Here is an 11629-nt window from a genome sequence, read left to right on the forward strand (position 1 = left end):
CACGTAGCAAAATGTACGTAGAAGAAGACGAAATTGTACCAGTTGTCACTTGTCACTTGTCTTGCCACTTGTCAGACAAAAAAAAAGAAACGTCAACGTCAAGTAAACTGTCAAATCATCAGTTTTTATTAATTTTTCACTGTTTTTAAACTTATTCTTCTACATCAATTCATGTTTTAGTCGTTGCATTAAATGTGAAATGTACGTAAACTTTGAAAACAATTTTTTTTCGTTCATAATTATAATTACTATTGTTTTTATTTAATGAAACAAAGGATTTAATATGTTTGACTTGTGTATTAGAAATTTTTTTAAAGCAACAGAAAATACTTCACTTTATTATTTTTTTTTTTTCAGATGCCAATTTTATACAGTGTTGTGTCTAGGGGAGGCACAGTCCTAGCAAAGTATGCGAGCTGTGCTGGCAATTTTGCGGAAGTTACGGAACAGATAATTGAAAAGATTCCTCCTCAAAATGACAAACTTACATACTCCCATGGGAACTATCTATTTCACTACATATCTGAAAACCGAATAATATACATGTGTATAACAGACGATGTATGTAATCATTGACAGTTTTTAAACATGTTTTATTTGAAAATACCTACAAAAGTAGATTATCTAATTATTAAGAAAAAAAATATGTGTGTTACTAAAAAATGTGTTTTTTATATTTTAGGAATTTGAACGTAGTCGAGCTTTCTTATTCCTCAATGAAATCAAAAGACGATTTCAGACAACTTACGGTTCTAACATTGACACAGCCATTGCGTATGCTATGAATTCTGAATTTTCGAGGGTACTGGCCAATGAAATGAAACATTATTCCGAATCACATGATGTGGATACAATTTCAAAGGTCCATAGCGAATTAGATGAGCTAAAGAATATTATGGTTAAGAATATAGGTATTTAATTATATGAAGTTACTTATTAAACAATAATTTGCTTAATAATATTTTTTAGATAATGTTGCAATGAGAGGAGAAAGATTAGAATTGTTGGTCAATAAGGCAGAAAATTTGAACAGTGGGGTAAGTTTCGAAATGATTATTATAGTTCAATACTTTTACTCGCATATAATTAATTATTTATAACGTACCTATAAAATAATAAGCATTTAAAAATTGTATAAAATTTGATTTACATGTAACCAAATACATCTTGTTATTATTGAATTTTATTCCTGTTTTACATATTCTGCTTAATCATAAACATGTATTTAAAAGTAGAATAATCTCAGAAAATATGAATATTTACCCAATGATTAACAATACTTAATTGTTATTTATTTTTTCACATTTCTGATAACTATAATCTGATAAAAATATTTATTTACAGATAAAATAAGTGAGGTCTTAGTAATTGAAAACAAAATCTAATCATTAATCATACAGTTATTTGTATTATATAGTACTGAATTACGAATACCTTCTCATAAAACCGATGAACTAAAAACAAATAAATGTCATAAAATTAATTGGTGACATCCGGTCATTCTCATTTATCTAAATTAATATTGACCGTTGGTTTTTTGCACGTCTAACTCCTTATTGTCATCACATCAGCTGGATATTATGTACTTCACCTAAACTATGCCAATATCCCTGCCCAGTGACGGTGTAGACAAGAGTTTAAGTGTAATTTCTAAAATAGTATTCTGGGGAGCAAGTCCTATTACCCCTAAAAAACTGACCCCAATTTAATGTTATACCTAGTATAATTTACATTGATTAACAAATACGTGTATTTGAAATCTTTTTTTTTTTTTCATTGCAGTCAGTTACCTTCAGAATAACCAGCAGAAATCTGGCAAGGTCTCTATTCTGGAAGAATGTGAAACTCTATGTGATTATAGGTGTAATTATAACTGTGACTGTCTACTTTATAGTGTGTATGGCCTGCGGTGGCTTACTTTGGCAAGGCTGCATTGCAAAGAAGTAAACATTGACCGATCAGTGAATGGTATTACCTTAATGACAGCATTTAAATTTTGGGTTAGATTTGGCTTGAAAATTTTTTACACTGCATTTATATCATATTTCCTAGGTTTCATTGTTTCATTATATATCAACGTGATTACAAAAATATCTCAAAACTATGAATAATTATAATTATTATGTATACTCTAAATCAATGTACAGATAGTAGGATATATACATGGTTATATAAAGATTCCCATAATTAGTTATAAGGATGTATTTAAACTAGTTAAGTAATAGCAATTTTTGGGAAAAATCCAAATGTCGTCAACAATTCATAGTTGATTTGACAAAGCAGTCTAAAAACAAATTCTGGATTTTAAATTTTTATAGAAAATGCTTCTAATTTAAGGTATAAGTATACATAATTTTAAAGTTAACATTTATTTATCACAAATATTATTTCTTCTATTTATGTATATATATTTTATAATTAAAAATAAGTAGTTTAATTTAAATAAAAAAAATCATTTTAGACTATTTTATTTTTCGACATTGAAATGTAAATTATTGTTAATGAAATTTAAAAAATTTGGTTGTGTAAGAAGTAGAAGCAGAGTTTATAAAACCATAAACAACCTAATGGTAGGGACATATTTTCAAGGCACTTTAGGTGCGTTTTGTTGGATTGATTCCGGAAGGTAGCTGCTATGGCATTGGTCCGTTGACATCCGGCATCTGTCAAATGCTAGATTTTATTGAAATCGTTTTAGTACTATAAGATCGATGGTTTTAGTGATAAATGTCATTCTAAAGAATCAAATAAATCTGGGATCGATCCAACAAAACGCACCTCTTAGGTTTTAGTTATTCCTCTCATCCTAGACTAGGTTTTATTTGTACAAATAACAGTTCTTACCATGGTTTTAAGTTATTTTTGACAAAATCTTTATCACATCAAAAGACGAAAACATGTTAATTTTGGAAACAATTCCTATATTATACATTATGGTCCCCGCTATGTCGGTGCCTNTATGGAACACTAGCGCCACCCCAACTTCTGCCATTTCTTGGACAAATTTTGTCAATTTTCCCGTATGAGTTCGTGCTCCTTATCTAGTCTCCATGGTTTTAGTGATAAATGTCATTCTAAAGAATCAAATAAATCTGGGATCTATCCAACAAAACGCACCTCTTAGATTTTAGTTATTCCTCTCATCCTAGACTAGGTTTTATTTGTACAAATAACAGTTCTTACCATGGTTTTAAGTTATTTTTGACAAAATCTTTATCACATCAAAAGACGAAAACATGTTAATTTTGGAAACAATTCCTATATTATACATTATGGTCCCCGCTTTGTCGGTGCCATGGTACAGAATTAATATTGTTGTCTAATTATATTTTTATAAACAATGATAGAAGTTAACGTTCCATTATCCTCGGTAAAAGCCCAATTACTGTTTTCTGTGTACTACCATTGTATAAGTAAATTACTAAATTTACTTATACAATGGTACTACCCAGCGAACAAAGCGCAAGCAGGAGAGAGGACTCTGTAATCTATGGATAGAAGCCAAGCGACGAAAAAGGAAGAAGAAGAAATTAACCTTTTAATTTGATAATTTATAACATTTTGGTTAGAGATTATCTAGTTGTTTACTATTCATTTAAATTCACTATTTTTTTGAATAATATATATTTAACGAAAACAAAACCAAGAGTAAGAACGGTAAGTTACATTTTACTGAAAAATATATTTTATTCTAAAATACATTAAATTTAGAGGTTAAAGCGGTATGCCCGCCGAGACTATCCAATATTCCGAAAAATACTGCGATGAGCACTACGAGTACAGGCACGTTATATTACCTCCAGATCTGGCTAAGCTTGTACCACGTCCTCATTTAATGACGGAGACTGAGTGGAGAAATCTGGGAGTTCAGCAGAGCCCCAACTGGGTACATTACATGTTACACACGCCCGAGCCTCATGTTTTACTTTTTCGAAGGCCGTTGTTGCATGTAGATTATTAATGTTTGGCAGGTACTACATCGATTGATAGTTCCAAAAAACTCAAACCATGTTGGAGGTAAATGAATAATAGCACCGACTTTCTAAACAATATGGTTTGGTGTAATAGATATTATTCTTTTTTTAATTTATTTTCATGAAATTAAGGTGTTTTTATAATTTTATTAATTTTCCATTCCTCTAGAAGAAACTAGTTGTGACAATAATCTTAAATGTATTATCATATTTCATTAGTATATGATATATTTTATTGTAAATAAAGTAACAGAAAGTAAAAGTTTTTTCACTTACCTTCTGAGAAAATTGCTAGTAACGTAATTTTTCATTTTAATTCAAATCAGTGAAAAAAGAAAAACTAGAAACAAATAATTTATTATCAGATTTGCAAATAATTATAAATAAATAACAAAGCATATTTACTAAGAAAAATAAAAGGGAATATATGTCTAACAATATATAACTGTAATGCCTATCTTTAATAAAATTCCATTTCTACTAATCTTTTCGGATATTACTCAATTTTTTCTTTTACAATTTAAGTCCATTATTCTTGCATATGATTTACACTGTACATTCATAAAATATTAATACTTGTCACACAATTTGGTATAGAATCTAACGTAAGTACTATCATGAAGACCCATTAATGCAAAGGCTTTGCAGCCGTCTCCTAATCTCATCGGACAAGGAAGTGCGAGACACCTCGACTTCCTCCCTAGTGGGCACCACTCTAAGTTTTACGACACCTCTCTGCAACTCGGATTCACCCAGAATGACTGCGAGGGGAATCCCGTACTCTTCACAGTGTTGCAACTGAACAAGGAGTTTTGGATTTTTCTTGTACGAGTGCTCCACCTAATATTTTTAGACACAATCGTTTAGAGAAAAGAATTTATGATTAACAATGGGGTGGTCCAATTTTTGGACTGGGGGATTGTTTGTAAGATACAAAATGTTTAAATTAAAGGTTTTTTGTGACCCAAACCACACCTAATTTGGTTAGCTTTATTTAACATGTTCTAATTCCCAAGAAAAAAGTGTCCTGACAGTGTTTAAAAAATCCACCTCTACATTTTTGATTAATAAAATTAAAAAAAATAAAATTTTCAATTTTTCTATGATAACTTCAAAGTGAAAAAAATTGGGTCATATTTCTTTACGGCAAGTTATTCATCATCTAATCCCATAATTTTCTTCTAATTTGTCCAAAAGGAACTTTTTGTTTAAAAACGACTTTTACCTTCCATCCTTCATTCCACAATTCGTTACACAATTTCATCCTCTCCTCCAACAGATTCTTCTGTGCTGTGGCGACGTACACTTCGACCTCCGTGGTGCGGGTCTTCTTGTTGTGCGACGCCAATTTCGCTTCCATGACCGCGAACAACCGTTCCACCCCGATCGATACGCCTACGCAGGGTACTTGTTTGTTTTTAGGGTCGAACATGCCAACCAAATTATCGTAGCGGCCGCCGCCTGCCACGGAACCCACTAGGATTTCATCACCGGCCGCTTCATCTGAAACGGAAATGTTATGTTTTTTGTAATATTCAATAAGATACCACAAAGTGTTGCTGACCATAATATATATTTTTAATTATTATTAAAAAATTATAATGTACATTTCAGATATAAAATTTACGAATATTAAATCTTTTCTATTTAAATAAGGAATTATAATTTTTTTTTATTAAACTATTACACTTCGCACTATTACACATCGGCGTTTAGCTGTTTTTAGTATGACATCCTCAGGACTCTATGTGTTGCTAATGTAATTCTGTGAGATATAACCTACAAAGTATGTCATCTTAAATGTCAAAATTATTCAATGCCTACTGGCATAAGCATTACTTTGTACCTACTGGTGTAGGTCATGCTATGGGATATAACCTACAAAGTATATGTAATATGTCACTGCTACACGATCTCCTAGGATAAACCATTACTTTGTACCTATTAGCAAAGAAGGACCTACTAATTTAGGTACTACATAAGTGAAAAAAATTACTAACTGTAAAGCAACTTAAAATTTTTTAATAATTTACCTCCCAACAACACCGCTTCGTAAATGACACCAGTGTAATAATCAAGCCCTCGAGCCAGACTCAAATCGAACAGGATCTTATCCGTAGTTCCATAAATGTTACAGTAATTCAACAAAAGCTTCATCGCCTCGAGCCCTTCCACAGCCGATTTATTACCAGAAAGTTTACTGTCTTTCATCAGCTTGTCGACCAGCTCCGAATTACCGTTGAGCCTAACATACTCTCCTATTTGGTCAGCGGTTTTCTCCGATAAACCTTTCTCTTCGATCATCTCCTTCCGAACCTCCTCCCAGGGCGACTTATCTAGCTTATCGACCGCAGAACAGATGGCTCGGAAACTGTCTTTGGGTACACCGCAAGCCTCAAACATGCCATCGAGTAACTTGCGGTGGTTCAGTTTGATGACGAAAGGCGTCATTTTGAGAACAGTTAGGATTTCGTAGACGATTCTGACGCACTCGGCATCCGGTATCATAAGGTCATACGCTCCGGCTATATCGAAATCCTAGAAGAACATTTTTACTGAAATTTGTAGTCAATACACAGTAAAAATTACTTACACATTGATAAAACTCCCTGTATCTTCCCTTGGATATGGATGGATTGTCTCTCCTGTACACTTTGGCTATGTGATAACGTTTGATGTTCGTGATTTTATTCATCGCCAGATATCTGGCGAAAGGTACCGTTAAGTCATAACGGAGAGAAAGGATTTCTCCTCCTTGATCTTTCAAATCGTAAATCAATTTCGAATCTTCACCATACTTTCCAGTTAAAACTTCCTAGGGGAGAGAAAGAATCTGTTGAGAACTATTTCTAATTTTACTTTTATATATTTTAATACAGCAAAAAATAAAATGATATGTATACAGGATATATGTGACTTCTGACATTGACCTAGTTGAAGTGAACTACACAATATCAATGCACCTTATGTGATATGACTAGCAGGCTCTAGGCAGACAAAAAACAAATTTCCAACATTAATTCAGCAAAATGAGAATGGCAGAATATGTCACCGCTTCATTTTATAACTTTCATTTCATTTTTCACTTTATTTAAATTAAAGTATTTCTAACTTGGCGATAATTTTGCAATTTTCTGCGTGAAGTATTAGTTTTCACTGAAATCCAAACAGAACTTCTATAGTGCCGTGTTCTGTTTTATTAAATTTAATTTTAGGGTAAAACTGAATGTGATATTTAGTAAAACGTCTTGTGTAGTTAAGTGTATATACTTAGTTATTTATTTCAGTGTTTAGTAATGGTACGCTGTGTTTGTGTGTCTTCATTGTAAAATTTCTGAGATATGAAAAATCCTTTACACGAATTAAGAAATATGAGATATGACAACAATGCATATGGTAACTCCCAATTGGGTATGTGCTCGCAGTTATTTGAGGTTACATTGGTATGTCCAATGTCGGGATACAAAAATTACGCAAAAAAAATTAAATTCCATGCTCACAACAGAATTTGGAAAAACAATCTTATAATATATGTTTCTAATGATCAAGGTAGCATCCATAAAAATGTGCCCCTAATCAAAGTTACCCTGTATAGAATATTTATTAATGCATGTGCATATGTAGTAAATTAATTATGTAACTTGCAGAAATATTACAAAATTTATTTCAGAAAGGTAACATTTTTAAATATATTTTACACTAAATAAACAATGAGTCAACACCATACTATTTTTTTTTTCATTATATGAAGATTGATATATCTATTCGTTGAATATACTAAATATACAATGAGGTGATGTTGCAGCAGTGAAATTGTAAGAAATATGTACAACTTGTCATGAAAGAAACACTTCTAATACCAATAGAAATCTAATGTAAAACACAAAAATGTACACAAGATTATCTAAGGACAGAAATTATTTTTAAAACACCTTCAGATTAATATAGAACATCTTAAGTATAAAATTCTTCAAATATTTCTGCCAATAGATATTAAAGCAAAAAAAGTTAAAAAATATGTATATAAGTTCTCATGACAGAATTTCAAAAAATAAACTTATATGTTTCTAAAGGCCAAAGGAGCCTACATATAAATATGGACCCATTGAAAGTGACATTAACCCAATTTAGTATGAGTGATTGTTGGTTATACTAGCATTTCTAGCAAAAAGAGTGTTAAAATTATGAAAAAGGTTAAAACGAACTAAATTTCGCAATGGAATTTGAGAAAATGTATCTTCTGTGTAAATATGATCCTCACTCAAAGTGACACCCTGTATACTACTAGTTAAAATAACAACATAATAAACTGATAGGAAAGAACTTACATATTCAAAGAATTTAAAACTGATATCACTAATGTAATTTTTTTAATTTATCTACTACTCAATATGGGGAATTCCACAAATATTTTGTTGTACAATTTTTCATTTAAGAAAAATCAATAACAAATCAAGTTACATTAATAAATTGACTGTTTTTATATTTTGTGCGAGATTTATTAAAAAAAATATAAAAGGAAAATAAGAAACTTAAACTTGAAAACTTGGACAGATAAAATGGTTACAAAAATGAAAATTAAATTCACACAATTAGGTAATACTAATAATAAATATTAATCAAATTCAAATTATATTTTAGCTCGAAGTGGTACCTACATTGCACTGCTTAAGGCTAAATGTAAATGTACTTTCACCCGGTTCTCTATGGGTGCACTTCAAGTGTCAACTTAATAACAGTAAATGTAAAAGGCAAACTATTATAAAGCAATAGACCAAAGAATTTATTTCAAGGTTATATGGATCATATCGAGTCACGGGATAAAAATCCTTTAAAAATTATTTCAACACAAATTTACTATTTTCATTCGTTAATATTCTTTTTACACACCTTTAATAGAGATACTATACATTTATACAATGATAAATCTATATAATAACTAAAATAAAACTGTTTTGTCCTCAAAACACAAAAGATAAAAAAAATTAAATAACAAATTATTAATTTATAAATTGTAATTACTGCCACAGAAAAGTTAATCAGTGTATAGGTATTTTAATAATGTCTCGATACACGAATTCAAATAATGTATTTGAAGATCAAGGATATTAGATATAATTAGTGTTTATCAAAAATGTATGTCCCAGTTTTACTGATGCGTATATAATATGTAGATTGATATTAGAAGAGGTCATAGATCATCATATGTGACCCAATTTTATGCTTTTTAAAATGAAAAATACCTGAGTATTACGAGAGAAAGAAAATATCATATGTTCTTAAGTAAATCTTAGAAATCATCACTTTTATTAATTAAAAAAAAAATTGTTTACCTTCAATTCAAAAACGGGAGTATCGATGGTCTCAGCACCGTGTCTTTTAAATACCGACACAATTTTCTGTAACACCCCTTGCCTGAGAGCCATTTGCTCAGGTGAAAAGTCCCTGGTACCCTTTGCGGTTTTGAGAGTAAATTTTTGATTAACTGGTACATTATTTGCAGATGGTTCTGATGAATTATTTAACTGAGATTTCAGCTCCAAGAGCTTTGAAACTTCTTCTGATATCTACAAAAGAAAATAATAACTTTAAAATCAAGTTATTTCAGAAAATTTTAATCATAAATTATTGCCAAATGAAAGGAAGATCTGATCTGTCCTTAATGGTAATTAGAAATAACAGAATTCCTATCAATAAAAAAATTGCAAAATATTTATTTCAACTTACAGTATCAGTGAATACTCTGTATTATTTATTTTTTGCTTGCTTATAATGTGACAAATCATTTCTCAACCTCAAGATTGTAATTTCTTTTTTTCTTGATTTAATTTATGAGTTTATCAATTTTTGTGGCAATTAGAAATATATGCACTTATTAGACAAATTTTAACATAGGCATGCAAGCAAAATATTTATATGAAATTATCTTGTACAGAAAATTCTAATTATTATGAGAGACTTTGGAACACTTGATTAGATTTTATGTATTTAATTGATATCATGACTAATAATGATTTTATTTGAAATCAGGTAGGAACTATAGTGATATTTTACTATAATTATTAGAAAGCTTAAAAATTATTTAACGCTAAACTCTAATTTTTATGCTACATTGAGTTTTTTATAAGGAAATACTAAAACTTATTTTGCACAGTACTGAAATTAAAAACTTTCACTTTTAGTTCCTGACGAATAATATGAAACATCTTTTAACGGACCCAAAAACCTTGACCTTTTTTTAGAATAATGGTTCGCAATAACTTGTTTTGAATTAATGGTGAATATTTTAGATTATGGTCATCACAACAAGATCATTTCTGGTACAATAAGAAATTTTTGCTCACTGACCTGTGGTAGTTCCTTAAAGGACATGGAAGAAGTGCTTAAACAACTAACACGTGCCACAGGCCGTGGCCAAAAATAAACCGTGCGCAAACCCCTACGGATCATTTCTTTTCTTCACAAACAGGCAACCATTCATTCAACACATCTAAACAAAATAACGTGTTATTTACCTGCATATCTAAATAATAAGTTATTAAAGTTCGTAAGTTATCATAGTCATACTGGGGAAAGTTATTTCGCTCGTTAACAGAATAGCTTTCTATGTGTTTGAACCATCTCAGGATGTGAACGAAATCGCTGACATTGTGCTTAGAAAATGTATTGAATAAGATCTTGTCAGCACTCGTAGGAATATATCCACAAACGTAACTGCGTGTTGACAAATAATCATTTATGAATTCACAGGATCGTTCAATAATTGTTTGATATACACTAGACAAATTTCCATTTACAACCTGAAGTTAAAACACATAATTAACTTGTGTTAATTGAAATAAAACTGTAGATCTGCTAATTTAGAACTGATTAAATACTTCAGGAGTTTAAATAAAAATTGTTGAAGAACTAAAAAAGTATTTACACAATTAATTAAAATGTCATGCCATTTGCTTAATCAAGGATTAAAACAAGCCGAAACCATATTTTCGAATTCAATGAACATTCGTTGGTAAAGGATCAAAAAAGAATTGTAACGAATAGACACTGAACAGGACAAGAAATACACTTATGTTGCTCTAATCAGTGGTTATCTTACCTTTTCTTTACTTTCTTTCGCAGCTTTCAACTTCCTGACTAAATCTCCTTGCTGCTTAATTTGATTTTCTAATGCTTGTCTCGCAGCCATTTTAATAAAATAAATATAAATAAATTAATTATCTCGAATCCTTTTTCAACTAATCTCTAAAACACTAGGTACATAACAAAGTAAGACACTAGAAATGCACTTAAATAAATGGTAATGATGCAATACAATACGAAATGCAACGAGGCCACGAGGCAATCAAATGTGGATTTGCCCTAAAATTATTTTTTATTTGAAATGCAATGAAATGCTGAAAGAAGGCTAACGTCTATTATTGTAAGTTAAAAAGAGATAGAATATACCGATGAGATCTTCTTCTTTCCTAGAAATATATGTGGAAATTATTATTTTATCAAATTACCCCATGCTCTAAAACTTTGTGAAAGTTTATTTATAGGTATTATGACACAGTATAGTATAATACAATTCTTTAGAGTCATTAAACTATGGTTGCAGATAACACTTTTTTATTTACATTTGTATGCTAAATTGTGCTTTCTGTTGCTCG

The 11629-nt window shown here is 30.4% G+C and overlaps 3 protein-coding genes across 5 annotated transcripts; 2 read left to right on the forward strand and 1 right to left on the reverse strand.

The window, feature by feature from the left end:
• Positions 1-61: 61 nt before the first annotated feature.
• On the forward strand, positions 62-2251 carry LOC108911492 (vesicle-associated membrane protein 7). Its single transcript, XM_018716443.1, has 5 exons — positions 62-201; positions 358-561; positions 683-911; positions 970-1037; positions 1783-2251. The coding sequence occupies exons 2-5, from the start codon at positions 358-360 to the stop codon at positions 1945-1947; spliced, it is 666 nt and encodes a 221-aa protein (XP_018571959.1). The 5' UTR covers positions 62-201; the 3' UTR covers positions 1948-2251.
• A 1262-nt stretch (positions 2252-3513) lies between these two features.
• On the forward strand, positions 3514-4199 carry LOC108911604 (cyclin-dependent kinases regulatory subunit-like). The gene is made up of 2 exons (XM_018716583.2): positions 3514-3657; positions 3712-4199. Exon 2 carries the CDS (start codon positions 3725-3727, stop codon positions 3959-3961), a length of 237 nt encoding a protein of 78 aa, XP_018572099.1. The 5' UTR covers positions 3514-3657; positions 3712-3724; the 3' UTR covers positions 3962-4199.
• A 261-nt stretch (positions 4200-4460) lies between these two features.
• LOC108911685 (histidine--tRNA ligase, cytoplasmic) lies at positions 4461-11382 on the reverse strand. 3 transcript variants are annotated; one of them, XM_018716679.1, is made up of 7 exons: positions 11074-11382; positions 10490-10774; positions 9308-9541; positions 6568-6789; positions 6008-6512; positions 5200-5477; positions 4461-4814 (listed from the first exon to the last, which is right to left on the reverse strand). In XM_018716679.1, exons 1-7 carry the CDS (start codon positions 11161-11163, stop codon positions 4590-4592), a joined length of 1839 nt encoding a protein of 612 aa, XP_018572195.1. In that variant the 5' UTR covers positions 11164-11382; the 3' UTR covers positions 4461-4589. The 3 variants fall into 3 exon arrangements, with proteins under 3 accessions (XP_018572195.1, XP_018572203.1, XP_018572211.1); XM_018716687.1 differs by lacking the exon at positions 10490-10774 and adding an exon at positions 10323-10464 and having other exon boundaries at positions 11074-11158; XM_018716695.1 differs by lacking the exon at positions 10490-10774.
• Positions 11383-11629: the final 247 nt, after the last annotated feature.

Source organism: Anoplophora glabripennis, unplaced genomic scaffold (genome assembly GCF_000390285.2).
Source record: "Anoplophora glabripennis isolate ALB-LARVAE unplaced genomic scaffold, Agla_2.0 scaffold6, whole genome shotgun sequence".
In the NCBI taxonomy this organism is placed as follows: Eukaryota; Metazoa; Arthropoda; class Insecta; order Coleoptera; family Cerambycidae; genus Anoplophora; species Anoplophora glabripennis.

Coding starts and splice junctions, on each gene's coding strand:
- LOC108911685 (XM_018716679.1), bottom strand. CDS start 11,163: ATGGCTGCGAGACAAGCATTAGAAAATCAAATTAAGCAGCAAGGAGAT. Junction 6,513..6,567: donor ACAGGGAGTTTTATCAATGT/GTAAGTAATTTT, acceptor ATGTTCTTCTAG/GATTTCGATATAGCCGGAGC. Junction 5,478..6,007: donor CGAAGCGGTGTTGTTGGGAG/GTAAATTATTAA, acceptor TTTCCGTTTCAG/ATGAAGCGGCCGGTGATGAA.
- LOC108911492 (XM_018716443.1), top strand. CDS start 358: ATGCCAATTTTATACAGTGTTGTGTCTAGGGGAGGCACAGTCCTAGCA. Junction 562..682: donor ACATGTGTATAACAGACGAT/GTATGTAATCAT, acceptor TTTATATTTTAG/GAATTTGAACGTAGTCGAGC. Junction 912..969: donor TATTATGGTTAAGAATATAG/GTATTTAATTAT, acceptor AATATTTTTTAG/ATAATGTTGCAATGAGAGGA.
- LOC108911604 (XM_018716583.2), top strand. CDS start 3,725: ATGCCCGCCGAGACTATCCAATATTCCGAAAAATACTGCGATGAGCAC.